At 44.5% G+C, this 18,260-nt stretch overlaps 1 protein-coding gene across 1 annotated transcript in view; it reads right to left on the reverse strand.

Annotated features, from left to right (window-relative positions):
* Positions 1 to 17,696: 17,696 nt before the first annotated feature.
* ACCS (1-aminocyclopropane-1-carboxylate synthase homolog (inactive)) overlaps positions 17,697 to 18,260 on the reverse strand; it is a 15,015-nt gene continuing 14,451 nt past the window's right edge. Inside the window, exons 13-15 of the mRNA XM_007455831.1 lie at positions 18,166 to 18,251; positions 17,906 to 18,059; positions 17,697 to 17,764 (exon numbers count right to left, since the gene is read on the reverse strand). Of these exons, the coding sequence (XP_007455893.1) occupies positions 17,697 to 17,764; positions 17,906 to 18,059; positions 18,166 to 18,251 (308 nt within the window). The remainder of the gene's footprint in view (positions 17,765 to 17,905; positions 18,060 to 18,165; positions 18,252 to 18,260) is intronic.

The raw sequence follows: 18,260 nt of genomic DNA on the forward strand, positions 1-18,260 counted from the left end.
CCTTCCTCCTGAATTCGGGTTAGCCTTGTGACTTGTCTGACCAGAAGAACGTGGCCGAAGTGAGATTCTGGGGCTTCTGAGTCCAAGACTTAAGAGAAACCTGTAGCCGATGGAAACCAGCTGCCACATTATAAGGAAACTGAGCTCCCAGCTTAGGGCAACCTCAGGAAGACCCCAGGGGAAACCATGTGAAGCAAACATGAACCAGCCCCACCAAGCTCTGAAGAGATGGCAGAATCCCGAGCAAATACATGATTGCTGTTGCTGTGGCTGTCTGTAAGTTTTGAGGTGGTTTGTTATGTAGCAATAGATAAAGAGCCAATAAGCATCATTGACAGATACAAAGAAAATCCTTAGTCCTCAGCTGAAAATGCAGAGTCCCCCTGTAGACCACAAATTAAGACCCTTACCGAACAAGCCCGACACCTGATGCCTAGCTACCGTGTGGGGAGGGTAAAGCCCTGAGTGTGACTGCATCATCTGGCACAGACATGTTACTGCAACAAGAGACTTTAGGACTTCAGCATTCCACGTGTCAAAATCACGATCTTCAAAATGGCCTCATTCGGAAAAGCTATTAATATAAAGGGAAATAACTGAAAAGCTCATAGAGGTCTATCTTAAGGTTTATCAACCATTTTCACTATGGCTAAATGGAGTTCTCCCCAGTCATGCCCATACTGTAAGACTGCTTCCTTCCTAGCCAGCAGGGTCTCGTCAAGCCTTGAATGTTGCAATCATTAGCAGCTTTTTGGGTAAAATGTGCTGAATGTTCATGAATGATTTCAACTTGTATCTCTCTGGGACCATGATCTGGATCATGTCAAGAAATGTGCTTGTCAGGGCTTCCCTGGTGGCGCAGGGGTTGAGAGTCCGCCTGCCGATGCAGGAGACACGGGTTCGTGCCCCGGTCCGGGAAGATCCCACATGCCGCGGAGCGGCTGGGCCCGTGAGCCATGGCCGCTGAGCCTGCGCATCCAGAGCCTGTGCTCCACAACAGGACAGGCCACAACAGTGACAGGCCCGCATACCACCAAAAAAAAAGAAAAAAAAAAAAGAAATGTGCTTGTCATGGACTAATGTATGAAAGTTCATACATTTTAAGCTTAAAGATTGTCATCTTCGGGGTATATACATTAGCCATTCAATATATACTAATGGATTCCATGACAGAAATGCAGGCACAAGAGCTATTTCACTTTTTCTGTCATTCTAACGATGAACAGGATGTTCCTAGCCTGCCCCCAACCCCTACTTACCACCAGGCCCACCCTATCGTTTTCCTTCTCTCCATGTTATCTCTCCTGGAGCTAGAAAAGAGGTCTTTGGACAAATGCACACAAGGAGCTGCACTCTCCATATACCACATGCCAGAACTGCCCAACAGGCTCTCAAGGTGTATCTATACCCTGAGTCAGTGGTTCTCAAACACCCAAATGCTAAGAATAACACAGGGAGAGCTTGTTAAAACACAGAGTCCTTGGCCCCAGCACTGCAGGGTTGTATTAGTAGGTCTAAAATAAGGTCAAAGAATCTATCGATTTAGCAAGCCCCTTCCATGTTTATTTTATGCAGCTAGGTTTGAAATCTTCACTAATGTTAGACAAACTACCATTTAACATAGTAGCGTTTTTCTTTTTTAGTTTTATTTATTTATTTTTGGCTGTGTTGGGTCTTTGTTGCTGCACGCGGACTTTATCTAGTTGTGGCGAGCAGGGGCTACTCTTCATTGCAGTGCGGTGGCTTCTCTTGTTGCGGAGCACGGGCTCTAGGCGTGTGGGCTTCAGTAGTGTGGCACGCAGGCTCAGTAGCTGTGGCGCACGGGATTAGCTGCTCCACAGCATGTGCCATCTTCCCAGACCAGGGCTCGAACCTGTGTCCCCTGCATTGGCAGGCGGATTCTTAACCACTGCGATACAGTGGTTAAGCTACTGCACAGTAGCTTTTAAACCTTTTTTTTTTTTTTAAACTAAAACCTATAAGACAACATTTTATATTATGACCCAATACAGACATAAATGTGTATGTATAATATCTGAAATAAAACAAATATTTCACAAAACACTGTTTTCACAAAACAATGTTTAACCTTAGTACATAGTATTAGCCACAGAACATGTGATGAACACTGTGTTCTTCTATTATCCTACTGCTTCTTAAAAATACTGGCCATAACCTACTAGAGCAACAATCCACAAAGGCAATATTCACATATGAGCTTTACAATTTTCATGAGCTCCAGATTATAAAAAAAGACATTACCACAACAAAATAAATCCAAAGATAATAGAAGGAATTAAGTAATAAATAAAAGCACAGAAATTAATTAATTAAACCCCAAATAGGATCAACAAAGCTAAACTTTTTTTTTTAAAGACTAAAGACATTTGGGCTTCCCTGGCGGCGCAGTGGTTGAGCATCTGCCTTCTAATGCAGGGGACACAGGTTCGAGCCCTGGTCTGGGAGGATCCCACATGCCACGGAGCAACTAGGCCCGTGAGCCACAACTACTGAGCCTGCGCGTCTGGAGCCTGTGCTCCGCAACAAGAGAGGCCACGATAGTGAGAGGCCCGCGCACCACGATGAAGAGTGGCCCCCGCTTGCCACAACTAGAGAAAGCTCTCGCACAGAAAAGAAGACCCAACACAGCACAAATAAATTAATGAATAAACTCCTACCCCCAACATCTTCTTTTAAAAAAAGAAAGAAAGAAATTGACATTAGACATAATTCTGGTAAGATTAATCAAGACACGATAGTGAGGCCCGCGCACCACGATGAAGAGTGGCCCCCGCTTGCCACAACTAGAGAAAGCTCTCGCACAGAAAAGAAGACCCAACACAGCACAAATAAATTAATGAATAAACTCCTACCCCCAACATCTTCTTTTAAAAAAAGAAAGAAAGAAATTGACATTAGACATAATTCTGGTAAGATTAATCAAGATAAAGAGAAAATAAAGCACAAATAAATACCTAGAATGTTAAGGGGCCCATAACTCTACATACTGCATGTATTTAAAAGATGAGATGGTATCAATGAACTTATGCCAAAGGATTTGAAAATTTAAATGAAATGGAGAAATTCTTTAAAAATCTACCTTATTAAAACAGTCTCAAGGAGAAACAGCAAACCTGGAAAGCTCTATAATATTAAAGAAACTGAATCAAAAGTTTAAAAAATCTTCCTATAAAGAAAATTCCAGGTCCAAAAGATTTTCCAAGTTCTACCAAACAGTCAAGAAACAATAATTCCAATTTTACACAAATTATCCCAAAGTTCGGAAAAAGGAAGAAACATTTCCTGACCTACTTTAGGAGGCTAGTATAACACTAATACCAAAAATCTCAGACCAGTGATTCTCAAAATACCGTCTGGGGGCTCCAGGGGGTCCCCAAGACCCTTTCAAAGGATCTGAACTATTTTTATAATAACGCTGACATTATTTTTTCACCTTCATTTGCCAGAGGCTACATGATGTGTGATAATGCAAAGACTGAAGGCAGAAGTAGACACAAAAATCCAGCTGTCAACTTTTTCCAAACATAATGAAATATATCAACTCACGGATTCAAGATGCTCACCTCCAAGTACAATATATACCAAAAAAACCAAAAACAAGACAAAAACCAACTAGATATATCAAAGTAAAACCACTAGAAAGAAAGCCAAAGAAAAATATTAAAAGCAGCCAGAGGGGAGGAAATCTATTCAAGGCAGATTAAAGAGCTATACGTAACAGGCAAAACTGTAAGATATTTAGAACACAAGAGAGAATGATTTCCAAAATAAAATGCAAAAATGCAAATCACAAAAAGATAAAATAATAAATTCAGTGTTACAATTAAGAATTTTTATTCATCAAAAGGCATCATAAGGAAGTAAAAAGACAAGCTATAAACTAGAAGATATTTGCAATACATGTAACCAATAAGGACTAACTAGCAACCAGAATAAAGAGCTCCTACAAAGTAATAAGAAACAAACAAAAAAGCCAAAACAAACAACAGAAAACTAAAGACTTAAACAAGAATGTCACAGAAGAGGCAACAAAATGGCACAGAAACATCTGAAAAGATGTTTACTCTAATTAATGGACAGGAAAAGTATGGCAATAAAACAACAAGACATCTTCTACCCACCAGCATGGTAGAATGTCAGCATCAAACACCACCAAGTGCTGGTGGAGCCACAGGAACTCGAAGAGTAGGAGCATGACCTGGCTCCACAGTCCCAAGGGGGCATCAGGAGGGCTGGAAAGAAGAGAGGCTGACACCCACTATGTTAGAGTCCTAGGCATCACATTTTGCTTCCTACCTGTCACAGTTTGAGTCCCCCCCATAATGAACCCTCCAGAAAGAACCAGAGATGAGGATGGGGGTGGAGGCAGTTTTACTTGGGAGCTAGAGAACAGAGCAAGAAGAGAGACAGGGAACCAGAGAAAGCCAGTAGCAGTGTGTTATTAAGCTGGGTAGCAGGGGCTCTTTAGGAACCCTCTGAGGAACCATGCAAACTACACCATGTCCCTCAGAAAGAGGAGAGGCCAGGTCATTTATCTACAGACTCCTATCCACCACTGCTTGCAGGTTGCCTGGTATTATTATCAGCTCTGACCCTGTACTTAACAGCCCTCAGAAGGTCTGGATATTCTCCTTTCCTTGAGGTACCACAAGTCTGATAAAGACCTACAGTTCCCTTGAGGAAGGACTCGGGAAACATCTGTCTATACTTTCAGGGATGTTGCAAAGTTCTTCTTCAAAGAGATCCAGCCTCCCCCTCAATCCATGGGGTGCAGGTCTGAGAGCTGGCTCACATCTGAAAACTAGGTGATAGTGATTCTTCCACTGCAGCAGCTGACATCAGCCTTCTACTTGTCATCTGTTGATTTTTTTTTTTTTCTGGTTATACAGTGAAACAATACCCTAGTAGGCTGCCCATCTATACCCTCTATAGGAATGCCAGGCTCTGTTAGCATCACAGTGGGTCCAGACACACTGGTTCTGAGTCAAGCCTCACTGCTTATTATGGATATTGTGTCTGCCTTGCCTCTGATGGTGAGTGCCACCACCTGGCTTCTGCCATTTCAGAGTCCTATCGTCCTCACTGATACTTGGGAACCCAGCTCCATGGTCAAATCTCATAAAGTCAATCCTGGCCTATGGAGGAGAATCAACGTTGAGCTTCTCAAACGTGCTGGTCCCCTCCCTGCGGTTCCGTATTACCAGAGGGAAGGGAGAACGCCCTCCTGGGAACACGGGCAGGAAATGCACCTTTGGCCTCAAGTAACAAATCTATTTCAAATCTCCACCTCCCTGAACCTTCTGACCCCGACCTTAATATTCTGCCAACACAGCTCTGGCACCTTTACCTCATTTACTCCAGACTAGGGTTTCTCAAGCTCAGAACTATTGACATTTTGGGCCAAATGATTCTTTTCTGTGGGGAGCTGTTCTGTACAATGCAGAATGTTTAGTAGCATCCCTGGTCTCTAATCAAGAGAAGCCAGAAGCAACCCCTAGTTGTGACAACTAAAAATACATCCAGACATTGCCAAATACCCCCTGGGGAGGCAAACTGGCCCTCAGTTGAGAACCAACGGTATCACAGTCATATCCAAGGTTCCAGGAGCCTGCCCAGCAGCACATCAGGACCAGCTTGTCCCTGCAAGGCCACGAAACCCTGAATCAGGAGAGAATCCTCCCAAGAGTCACTCCCACTTGGCTTCACAGTCCACCGCTACCCCACTTTTGGTCTGACACCCTCAAGATTCATTCCCGTGTGTCCCCCCAGTTCCTGCTGGTCCACACGAGCCAGGGCCTGCAGCTCTTCCAGTACAACAGCTATCACCCCAGCGGCAGGGGCTGTACCTCTCCACGCAGGCAGTGCTGAGATCTGAGGGCCGGGGACGGGCAATGCTGACGAGGAGAACCTTGCAAAGTACCCACCTCCAGGGGAGGCTCTGCATGGTGTCAGGTAAGGAGCGCTTCTCCTCAGCCACGGCCCAGAGGAGCTAGGAAATCTGGGAGTTCAGTCCTCAGCGCCTCCACCCAAAATCTCCACCCTAAGACTCACGGTCCCACTTCTTCCCTATCATGGCCCTGACTTCACCAGAAGCAGCCTGTCAAGGCCATGCACTCAGCTTCCTTTGCAGTTCAGCCATAATTACGATTAAATTCTGGGCCCAATTTTCAACACAGTCTACCCTCCAGCTGCAGGAAACGCTGAATGGAGTTCTATCTTTCACAACACGTCCCGAGTTGATATCTGGCTGATCTGAGCCTGATGGCACCTAAGGGCTCTAAGGAGATAACAAGAGCCAACCAATTCCACCAGCGTCATCATGACCACGGTCCACACACTGCTCGAGCGCTAGAGTTCCTGTGCCAGCCAATGCTTTACTTTCTACCTGAACCTCATCCCAACCCTCCACTGGTCAGTCTGACTACTCAGTGATGCTAGAGGGCACCAGGGGTTATCAATGTCTCACCTACCCCCAGCAAAGGGGTCCTGGTTGCCACCTGAGGGTGAGCGATTCCAGTCTCACAACGCTATTCTCAGGACCTGCTTTCTAGAGCCACTTCCAGTACCAACCGCCTTACTTTATGTTCTGCCAAACTAAAAATGGCTTGGGTGCCAGTAGCTTGCAGAAGACGAATCCAGAAAGCCAGAGGGAGGGAGTAAGGAGAGGAGTTGGAGAACGGAAAGCCATGAGGGTGCATTACTGTGCTGGCTGCCATACTGAGCTGGGCAGATGGGGCTCAATCCTTCTAGGGTCACTCTGAAAAATGCACCTGAGAACTGTCCCTTTCAAGGACATTCATCCACCGAAGGCTATCCATCCCGCGCCTCCCCCACCCCCCACCTGAGGGCTGTTCCCAGGGATATAAACTCACATTTCTGAGGTTTGCCTACACTGGCTAAGTAAGCGTCCACAAGTCTGTGCTGAACAGCTGAGAGAGATGGCGAGCACTTGAGGTGGAATAAAAACTCTTAATAAAAAAAGAAATGAGGGGAAAAGCCTTAAGTGAAAAAGAAACCAGCCCCTAACTAAGTCGAGCCTTAGAGACCGAGAACTCTCGGTGAACATCCTTGTGCCTTTTACAGGCTTCATTACAGCACTTGCCAGATTGTAGTAATTGGTTATGTAATTGCAAGTCTCTCTTCTACTGGTCGTCATTTTCTTGTAATCAGAGTTTTTCATCTCTGCTCAGTATTCCCAGCATCTAATATCATGTCCAGAACACATTCCATGTAAACATAAATGTTTGTTGAATGAAGGAGTGTCTCTATACTTCCCAGTTCCGTCAGCACACACACTGTTCAAGGCCCAAGTTTTGAGTAATTATATGGTAATGAACTCTGATCATTTTCTTTCTTGAATTAGAGTTTCCAAAGGGGGGGGGAATAGCCAGGTAATTTCACAGATGGAATTTTCTGTACCTACCCTTGACCACCCCCCTCTCCCCTAACACTGAGCTTCCCCAAGAGGACAAACCAAAAGGAATCTTCTATTAATGAATGTTTTTCCACATAATACCACAACCTGGGTCAAAATAAGAATTTCACAACAAGCCCTACAAACTTTAGCCTCCTCAAAGCACATCAAATCTGTCCCTGCAAAACACTGGAATCATCCGGCTAGATGTCAGGCACTGAATCACTGGAAAAATCTTTCAACCTCACTCTACTGTCAAGATGAGATGCATTTTCTGTTCCTGGAATAGTTATTCCTAAATCTTGCCTGAATAACCTTCCCTTAGTGCTTCAGGCTATGTCCAATGCACTTAGTACAAAGTTTTCAGTCCCAATCTCTCATCTTCTTAACCTTTTTACAGAAGCCCTCACAGCTGAACTCTTGGGGCCGCTGCTACCCTGGAACTTAACTCACCTGTTCCTGAAAACAAAGGAACCAAATATTGACCGAAGCAGGAAAATCTGCAATTCACTGCCTTACCTGATAGGATCCTTTACAATTAAATTTATGTTATAGCTAACCACCCCTAAAAATGATTTCAAATTTAAAAAACAAAAACCTGTGACCCTTCGTGGGAATTATACTATAATTAACACAGTGCATATAACTAAGGAACTACTGACAATAACTAAACTTTACTGCAGACCCACTACATGCCAGGATCTGTTTTAAGCACTCTGCGGTTAACCTAATCTTCCTAACAGTGCCATGTGACAATCTATGATTATCCTCATTTGACAGACAGGGAAAGTAACAAGGAAAGCTAAGCAATTTGCCCAATGTCACACAACTAGACAATGCCAATGCTAGGATCTGGAGAACGGCAGCCTGGCTCCCGAGCCTGCGCTCTCTAACCCCCATGTGAAGCTGCCTCCCCTAATTACCCTTAAAAGCCTGAATTAGATACACCTTTTTCATTCCCCAATTAACCAGCATAATTTGACAGACGCAAGTCTATCCATTTACACCAGCATTTGCAACCAGATGGCTTAAGTCTGCGGCAGTGAGGAGTCACAGAAATTGAGTCATGTATTTTACTACTGTAAATAGCCTTTGAGCTCTGAAATTTACAAACCAAGTCCAGTTTAAGTCCTCAGGGCACTCAACTGACTTAGAAGAAGAATTTAAATGGACGTATTTCTATTTCAAGACATCTTCAGACAGATAAATCAAGGACCCTTCTAGATTAGCACTTCCCAATAAGTTACACCAAGTAATTTTAACCTCAAAACTGTATACACATATCTGGTTCCCGCCGCCAGTAAGTAAAACTCCAAGTGCCTCTGAGCTTCAAGTAGATGCCTAGAGCCCGGACACCACGGGCCACCCTCCTCACCAGAGCATCCGGTCCTGCCCAGGGCATCTGGTACCGCACGGGACGCCACTGGCCAAGGCAGAGCCCAGAGCTGAAAAATCCCAGCGGGAGAAAGCAGATCCCTGTGGCTCGCGGGAAGGAGCTGGCAGCAGTGAGAGGTCACGGCAGAGGGTGGGGCCTTCGGAAAAGGAAGCCACAGGATCCCGGGAAGAAGGAAAGGTGCGGACGGGGAACAGAAGTGGGCAAGGAAACAGGTGGGAAGCCAAAGCGCGAGGCGGGTCGGGTGACGAAGGAGAAGGCGGGGCGGAAATCAAAGCGCACCCAAAGCGGGAAATCACCGGGAGTGGCGCCGGCCTCTCGCAGCCCTCGAACGTCCGCGCGGCCCGCGCTTCCCCGGCGATTCGGCCCCGACTCCGCCGCGGCCCGGGGAGGCCCGAGCCCTCACCAGGGGCCCGCCCGGCCCTTCCGCGCCGCGCTTACCTCGGCCACGGTTGCCTCCCGCTCGGCCCCGCGCTCGGTCACCGGCTCATGCCGCGGGGGCACTGGCCACAGCCGCCTGGGTGGGATAGCACGAAGCTGCTGGTCGCCGCCGCCTGCGCCGGGTCTGCGGGAGCTAGCGGGGAGCCGTGCGCCGGCTGGGCTCGGCGGCCTGACACCCAGTGCACTGCGCATGCGCGAGCGGCCCCTGCCCGCGCCCCCTGCTGGACAGGAGGAGTCAAGGCACCGCTTACGGTTTCTCCCAGGCAGGCGGGCGAAACTCAGGCTCTATGGTGAAATCCATAGGCACGCAGCCTCGTTCGTAACTAAAGAAACTGCAAACCGAAATGAAGCCCCATGCTTAACTTACAAAACTGTTATAAAACTGACAAAAATGTAAACGTTTTAGTGTAATCGGTATTCATGCGCGTGTAACATTCCTGAAAGGGAATTTGGCAGTTATCCATTAAACGTAAAATGCAGGTAACTTTCGCCAACAATCCCTCTGTATGGAGTTTACCCTATGGATACTCTCAACGACGTTTATCAAAAATATTCATTACACTACTGTTTCTAGTAATAGCGAAAACCCGGACACAACCAAAATAAACTATGGAAAATTTGATATTAATCAAAATAAATTATTAGAAGGTAATAATGAGAGAATGAACATGTATGTTGGTATGGAAAAATCTCAAAGACATGTTAATATGAAAACATGGTTTAAAACAGTAGACGAGTATGATCCTTTTTATGTAATAAAATACACATATATATGTATGCAGAAACAAGACAAAATATATATGAAGATGCTTAGATTCAGGCACTTATATATAACATTTTTTCTGGAAATAATTCAAGAAGCAGTAAACAGTTTTAGAGGGATTAGTTGTGGAGGTAGAAATGGGGGAGAAAAACTTTCATTTTCATTTTGTTTCTGTATTATTTACATGATCTAGCCTCCTACATGCACAGCAAAACCCCTGTCATAAGACAGTAAGTGGAGTCTAAAAAATTCAATCAAAATGCAGAGTGATGTTATTGAGAAGTTAATGAAATGACCCCACTGAGCCTACGCAGTTTACAGACAATGGCTGCAGAATCCAAATCCATCTGGTCTCAGCTGTACCTCAGCACCATCTGGTGGAAGTTGTCACTTAGAACTTAAATATTCATAGGGATGATTCTGAGTCTAGAGACCCACTGGGGCTTCCAGCAGCAACAGTGATTCCAAGAATATTCTTGTGAGTTAATGCCTGCTTAACACAGATCCAGAGAGTCTGGGATGAGAATATCCTGGAGACAGGAAAACACATTCTGCTTCCCCACATCTAAGAGAGGATTTGCTCTGCTCTTCAAACCCACACCCCCCCCCAAAAAAAATGGTAAGAAATTTTAGCACACATACACCACATTTGAAAAACGGGTAAGTGGAAAGCATTTTCACTTTCTTCTTTGTCTTTCTCTGTAAACATTTTAAATGAATTATTTTTTCATTAAATGAGGACTTTCTGTGTTAAAGACCCGTGTTAGGCATAGCCTTTGAAGAACCTGCCTATCTTATTCACTTTTTATAACCCTAAACATGCATAGTGCCTGGCACATAGGAAGTGCTCAATGAGTAGTTTTTGAATGAATAAAGGGTGCCCAGACACTGGGAGGAGCTCAATAGAAAGAAAACAAATGCACAAGTAAGATTCACCAAAGCAGAGGATGGAGAGCGGCATAGGAAAATGTACACAAAATGCTACAGCAAGGGTCCCCAACCCCCGGGCCGGTACTGGTTGCCACCAGTCCGTAGAAAAACTGTCTTCCACAAAACCGGTCCCTGGTGCCAAAAAGGCTGGGGACCACTGTGCTACAGGGTTCAAGAGAGAAAGCGATCACATCCAACTGGAAAGATGTAGGAAGACCTCACGCAAGAGTTGACACTTTTGCTGGTCCTGGAGGACAGATAGGATTTTGACAAACAGAGGATGAAGAGGGCATTCCAAGCAGAGAGAAAAAAGCATGAGCAAAGGCACAGATGTGAGAAAGAAGGAGAAGCAGTCAGAAAGAACAAGTGTCTTTTAAACCAGCATGGTTCAAACGGTGGGGCTACATTTCTAGGGGTAGAAACCGTGCAAGGAATTGGAGGTGAGAAAGTATAGAAGCTGTGATATTAGACGTTACGTGACGCTAAAGCAGCTGAGAGCGACTGCAGAGAAGAATGAGAAAGAAAACTGTGGGCCAGGGCCTGAAGTCTCAGAAGGTAGAAAAGTACTTGTGGTCGGTGGTTAGAAGAGAGACTGTAGAAAGACGTTTCATTACTTGCTCTGAAGGTACAGGACAAAGCAAAGACCATGCAGAGTCCCGCGTACCCAGTGGGCCAGGAGAAGTGCAAGTGAGCGTTAAAAAGCGTGTGGTTTTCAAGGAGAGTGGCATCATCAGCCACTTTTTTGAAAGTGAGTTTACAATGAAGAGCAATTGCTAGTGTGGAGATGAATGCCAGCTTTACCACTTCCTTTATACGACAGCAGTCTGTAAGTATGGAGAAAGGTACGTTCCCCAAGAAAAAAGACTCCGTGAAAGAATTGTTCTGTGGTATTTCACGTTGGGTCAGCTTATACGACACTGGCAGGCAGCCTGGGTGGACCAGAAAACACCTATCAACACCAGAGCAAATATAATGAACACTCTCTCAAATGGATACTGAGCTCACAAAAAGAAGTAAAGAAAATATACAAGGAGCCAAAACTGAAGGTGAAGTGAGAAAATTGAGTATTGAAGGTACAGTTTGGGCATACAAGATGGGAAGATGTGGAGAAAACCATGTAAAGCTAGGCTACTGAGATGGAAGACTGGAAAAATTTGCTCAACATCAGTAACAACCCCCCAAAAAAACCTTGTCTGTCTTGTCCAGAGAATGGAAAAAGAAGAGTCTCTGCTGAGAATCTTTAATTTCAAGCTTCACAACAAGGTGGGATTTGAATGGATACTGCCAGCATGGCCCAGGAAGTTCCCCACCTAAAGAGTAACTTGAAACAAAGGGAACATAAATGCCCTCTGGAGGGTCACGCCCTCAAGGCAAGCTGCCCAGGATTCTGACAAACATAAGCTCACAATCTGGAATTACAAAGCACATGAAGAATAAACCAGTCAGCAGAAACTACAAACAGCAGAAATTTAACCTGCAGAAACTACAGATAACTGGATAATGAGAAATAGATATAAAATAAGTAAGTCTATGGTGCTCAAAGGCTTAAAAGATGGAACTGTAAATATGAGAAAGAAACAAGATGGTTTTTTTCCCCAAAGATGGAAGAGATTGAAAAAGTACTAAATATAAAAATTGAGATTAAAAATTCAATGCATAAGTTAAACCATAGATTAGATACAATTAATACACTGAGATATAGATCTGAATAAATTACCAAGAATGCAGATTCAAGAAAAAACAAGGAGATGGAATATAGGACAGGGAGGTTGAAAGAGAGGGAGAATAAAGGAAGAAAACCCAGGATGGATCCAGAAGCAGGGAACAGAGAAAATGCAATAGAAGCAGTTTCCAAGGATACAGTCGCTAAGAATCTCCCATTATTGGACAGAGATGATCACCTGTAATGGATGGACAATAAGACTAACAGTGGGCTTCTCAACAAAAACAAAAAACAGAAGTCATAAGATACTGGTAAAAGTGCCAAAAGAAGCTAGCAGTCAATTTCAATTGTATACCTAGTGAAACCATCCTTCAAGAATAGGAAAGGAACACATTTTCAGACAAACACTGATAGAAAGAATTTACCATCAGTAAACCCTAACAGAATTTCTTAAGAGATGTATTTCAGGAAAAAGAATATTAAAACCAGAAGAAAGTACTGAGATGAAGTAAAGAAGTAATGAAATGGATAAACCCATAGGTAAATCAAAACAAATACTGGCTGTATAAAACTATAAAAATAAAAACAACAAATTTGGAGATTAAAAACTAGGCATCACCCCCATGTTCACTGCGGCATTATTCACACTAGTCAAGATATGGAAACAACCTAAGTATCTATAGACAGATGAATGGAATATGATTCAGCCATGAAAAGAAGGAAATCCTGCCATTTGTGACAACATAGGTGGATCCCGAGGGCATTTTTCTAAGTGAAGTAAGAGAAATACAAATACCATATGATATTTCTTATATGTGGAATCTAAAAAACAAAACAAACACACAAAAAACCTGGCTTATAGACACAGAGAAGAGAATGGTAGTTGCCAGAGGTGAAAGAAATGGGTGAAGGGGGTGAAAGGTAAAAAGGAAAAAAAGAAAAAATGGAAAGAATTTTGCAGCAAATACCCATATATCTACTGTCTATATTATGCAATTAATATTTTACAGTACTGTCACATGTCTGTCTATCCATTTGCTGATCCATCATTTTTTTTGCTACATTTCAAAATAAGTTGCAGATATCAGCAGTTACATCTGAATATTTTATTGAATGCATATCATTAACTAGAGATCAATATTTTGCAGTTCCTTTTTTCTTATGAGATAAAATTTATGTACAATAAGGTGCACATATTTTGTACTTTTTCTTTAAATTGGGGAATAACAATAGCTTTGGCAGGTGAGGGGGGAAAAGTAATGGCAGAAGAAAGGAGCAAAAAATAATGATATTCCCTTTATACAAAAATTATAGGTCCCATGTACTCACATAAACACCTAAAGAAAAGAAATTAACAAATTAGAAAACAAAAATACAATAGAATTAACAAAAGTAACAGTTCATTGTTAAAAACTAGTAAAATTGATAAAACCAATACAAGACTGTTCATGACCAAAAGAAAAGTAGAGAGAGCAAAAGTTACCACTATTAGGAGTGAAAAGGGGATATTACTACATAGAGAGAAAAGAGAAGAATGTAGTACTGATACATGTAAATGTAAATGAACCCTTAAACAGGAAGCTGAGCAAAATAACCCAGACACAAAAGTGAACAGCTATATGATTCCTTTGGAAAACTTTATGCATGGAGCTAGAAATCAGAGTGGTGGCTGCCTGTAGGAGATTGGGAGACTTACATAAGAGCTTGAAGGAACTTTCTGCAGTAACAGAACTGTTCCACATCATGATGGGGATAGGATATTAGTTACACAGATGTATATATACGTCAAGGACATTGAATCTTACAGTTAAGTTCTGCCCAATTCACTGTAGGTAAACTTTACTTCAGTTTTTAAAAATTAATTGAACGCAGTGTTTTAGCAGAAGCTCAAAAGACATCTGAGACCAGTACTAGACCTAGATGGTATCTGTAACTCTCCTAGGTACTTTCCCTAAATAGAATTTTTAAATTTCTTTCTCTTTTTACTGTATATGGCTTTCATGTGGTTTTAAAAACAAAAAGCAGGGCTTCCCTGGTGGCGCAGTGCTTGAGAGTCCGCCTGCCGATGCAGGAGACGCGGGTTCGTGCCCCGTTTCAGGAAGATCCCACATGCCGCGGAGCGGCTGGGCCCGTGAGCCATGGCCACTGAGCCTGCGCGTCCGGAGCCTGTGCTCCGCAAATGGGAGAGGCCACAACAGTGAGAGGCCCGCATAATGCAAGGAAAAATAAATAAATAAATAAATAAAAAATAAAATAAAATAAAAACAAAAAGCATTAAAACAAACCCAGAAGAACCAAAAAAGTGAAAGAAAGAGTAAAAATTCTCACTCCTGTCCTTGTTTCCCATCCTCCCAGTTTGCCTACCCCATAGGCATCTACTATTCTCAGTTTCTTTTGAACTCTTTTTCAGACTCTTTATGGGAAAACAATGCCCTAAATTTTGACTTAGGGTGATGGAGTCTGAGAAAACATGGTGTCAAACATTTAATATCCTGTTGAGAGTCTTGAAGCCTTAGAACTGTTGTTAGAAATATTCACATCAGGACTGGAGGTTCTATTTGACCAGGTCTTCGACCAAACTGGGGGTGTCATGACTTTTCAAAGCACAATTTCCAGAGGAAGAAAAAAACAACTACAACAACAACAAAGAGGCATTAACTAAAATACTAGTCAACAATATGGCAGGAGATGAAAATAAAGGAGTGAGAGTTAAATGTTCTAAGGTCATTTCCATGTTCAGGAGGAGAATAAAGAAAATGATAAAGTGAATGTTAATAAATGAAGAGTATCTGGCAAAATAAATACTCATTTCCAGACATATAAAGAACTCCTACAAATCTGAGGCTTAAACAAATATTTTTTAAATGAATGAAATAAAATGAAAAGGAGGCAACAGAAAAACATACTCTCTTTTCTGTGTCTGGAAGTGGTTGGTGAGGAGGTGATGTTTGGAGCTTCTGTAGCCATATTGAGACAATGAGGAAATAAGCTTGAAGGGGAAAAGCCAACCCACTAAGGATGGCAGAGTGGACAGATGAATAGAACCTGGGTTCCCCTGGATGGGCAGATGATTGAGGTAAGGCCTGCTGGCCTCCTATGGCAGGAGAGAAATGAATGCTGAGGAAGAAAGGGTGTCTATCCTGCTAATACCCTGTAGGTGTCTGCTATAAGGACCATGTAACCTGGAGCTGCCTGGAAGCCATCTTGCCACCATCTGAATGGAGCATGTCTGAAAATGAAGCCACACAGAGGAAAAGAGAAGGAGAGAACACAAAATCTGATGGCTGTAGTAACTGGCAGAGCAGAAAGGTGAGCAGAGAAGATGTGGGGTGGGTGTAGGATATGTCCAGTCCATGCTCCAGAAAGGGAGACATATGGAACACAGCCATTCAGCAGAGCACAAGCCAGCTCTACACAAACCAATGAGCTCAGTTCAGATCCAGATTCCTAGTTTAGTCAGCCTCTGCTAGGAAACCTGCTTGGATTCCCTCTAAGGGAGAGCTAGGAGTCATCCTTCTGAAAATTCTAAATGGAATTCATCACATGGGTCCTTCACAGGGGACCCTCAACAACAGTGGCAGCGTCACAACAGAGGTCTCTGGAGAGGACGTGTAGGGCCCTCAACGTGGCCATTCTGTTCTGACCTCCGGAAAAGCTGCAGGCATTCCAGTAAAGCAAATCCTGGCATCAACGTATCCTGGAAGTGGGAGTAGAAACGACTGCTACTTAGCCAATGATACTGAAAAATAATGAAAGGTGAAACGATGACAGCACGATGCCTGGTTCTCAGGACTGGAAAAGTCAAAGAATCCTTCAGGACTGTGGTTTGGCGGAGTGGAAAGATTGTGAACCAAACCAACCTGAACTTGAATCCTGGCCCTGACACTTTTTAGCTATGTAACTTCAGAAACATCATTTCATCTGTTTGAGACTCAGTTTCCTCATCTCTAAAATGAGGGCTAATAACGCCAGCTTCCCACGGTGGTTAGAGTTAGAAACGATGCATGTAAATTACCCAGCACAGTGTCCGTCACGTACAAGGTATTCAAGAAAAGACAGGGAGGAAGGAGGAATGAATGAAAGGCAGAAAGAGGAAGACAAATCCTCAGCCATAGAGCATGGTTTATAGAAAGTAAACGCTGATTTCACCAACATGCTCTAAACAGAAGAACAGGGGAAAGAGATAGCTTTTCCAAACAGGAGTGTCGGCACCTGAGAAGGGTCCTCAGCCCACAGCTTTAAGGCTGGTTCAGAAAGCTCCCTGGGTCTCTGAACTAAAACACCCCTGGGGAAGGGGTGAGCGGCCCTTTGATGCTTAAGGTGGAAAGGCCAGCCTGGGTCAGAGCTTGTCCCCATTGGAGCCTCCGTTCAGGGCCCCATCATCTCCCAGCACAGTCACGGCTAGGTTGCTCTGGTTCGAGACCAGCAGTAAAGGCAGCTCCTTCCCAGGAAGACGAGTATCCCAGAGACAGAGTCGCCCCTCCTGACTCCCGCCGGGGACCCGTTCACCTCTGCCCACGCGGGGGCTGGTCCCATGTCCCAGGTCTCAGGTCCCAGGTGTGCTGTAGGCCCACACATCCTATGTGCAGGGAGAGTAATCTGAACATACAGAATTAATTCCTTCCTCCTTGTAGAAATTATCACTCTTTTTTCTTTGGGGGGCAAATGCTCTCTTAACATGTGTTGCTCCTTTGACTTGTTTCTGTGGCAACAAAGACAGAAGAATGAAGGCAGCAACAAAAGCGGGTACAGGTAGTTTGTTTTCATGTCCTTGGGGGCTGAGGGCTGTGGGAAGGAGCAGTCACGACTCCCCCTGTTCCGTAAATGACTCACAGCAGAGGCTTCTAGTATTTCCCGGTTTTGTTTAATAGCCGGGGAGGGGAATGGACCACGACTTAAGGCGTGTCTCGCTGCCACCGGGAGAGCAAGCAGCAGTTCTTCAAGGGCAAGGCCAAGAAGGGTATCTGCCTGGCAAACGGCTCATCCACCATCAGTCTTCACAGGGGCTGCCAGGCCCTGTGGCCACAAGACAGCGACCAGCTCACCTGTGCGGACACCTCGGCTCCTAGGTCTAGCAGGAAGGGGCGTCTTCTGCCACCTGGGATTTGCCCTCCAGCACCCGCCGGACCCTCTGCATCCCTGGGGTGTGAGAAGGGGAAGTGAGAGTCAGCACGGATGCTGGGTGGGTGGGGACGAGCAAGCTCTGGCTGCTGGGGCCACAGGTGAGGCCAGAAGAGGGAGGGCAGAATGAAGGATGCAGTTAGGAGGTGGCCCGCTTACCCAGGCGAAGCCTGTGGGTCTTGTCAGAGAAAACCAAGCGGAACCAGCCAGGCTCTTTGCACTCGAAGGCTTGGCCAAAGGACAGTAGCACCTTGTTATCCAAAAAGCGGCGCCAGAGCAGCATCTCTTCCTCAGAGGTGGCCGCAGGCAGGTACTGGGAGGGTGAAAGGCGCTCAGGATGCAGAATGAGACCCCCTGCCCTTGCCTGCTGGAGGGAGCTTTAACACTGCCCCCACCACCTGCATTTCCACCTGCATTACCTTCCTCAAGTCGACCCAGATGAAGAAGCCGGCCCCACGGCTCACGAAGGGGATCCCCAGGGCCCGGAGCTCTTCCGACACATAGGGGGGCGCAT

The sequence above is a fragment of the Lipotes vexillifer genome, unplaced genomic scaffold, assembly GCF_000442215.2.
Source record: "Lipotes vexillifer unplaced genomic scaffold, Lipotes_vexillifer_v1.1 scaffold977, whole genome shotgun sequence".
Classification (NCBI taxonomy): Eukaryota; Metazoa; Chordata; class Mammalia; order Artiodactyla; family Lipotidae; genus Lipotes; species Lipotes vexillifer.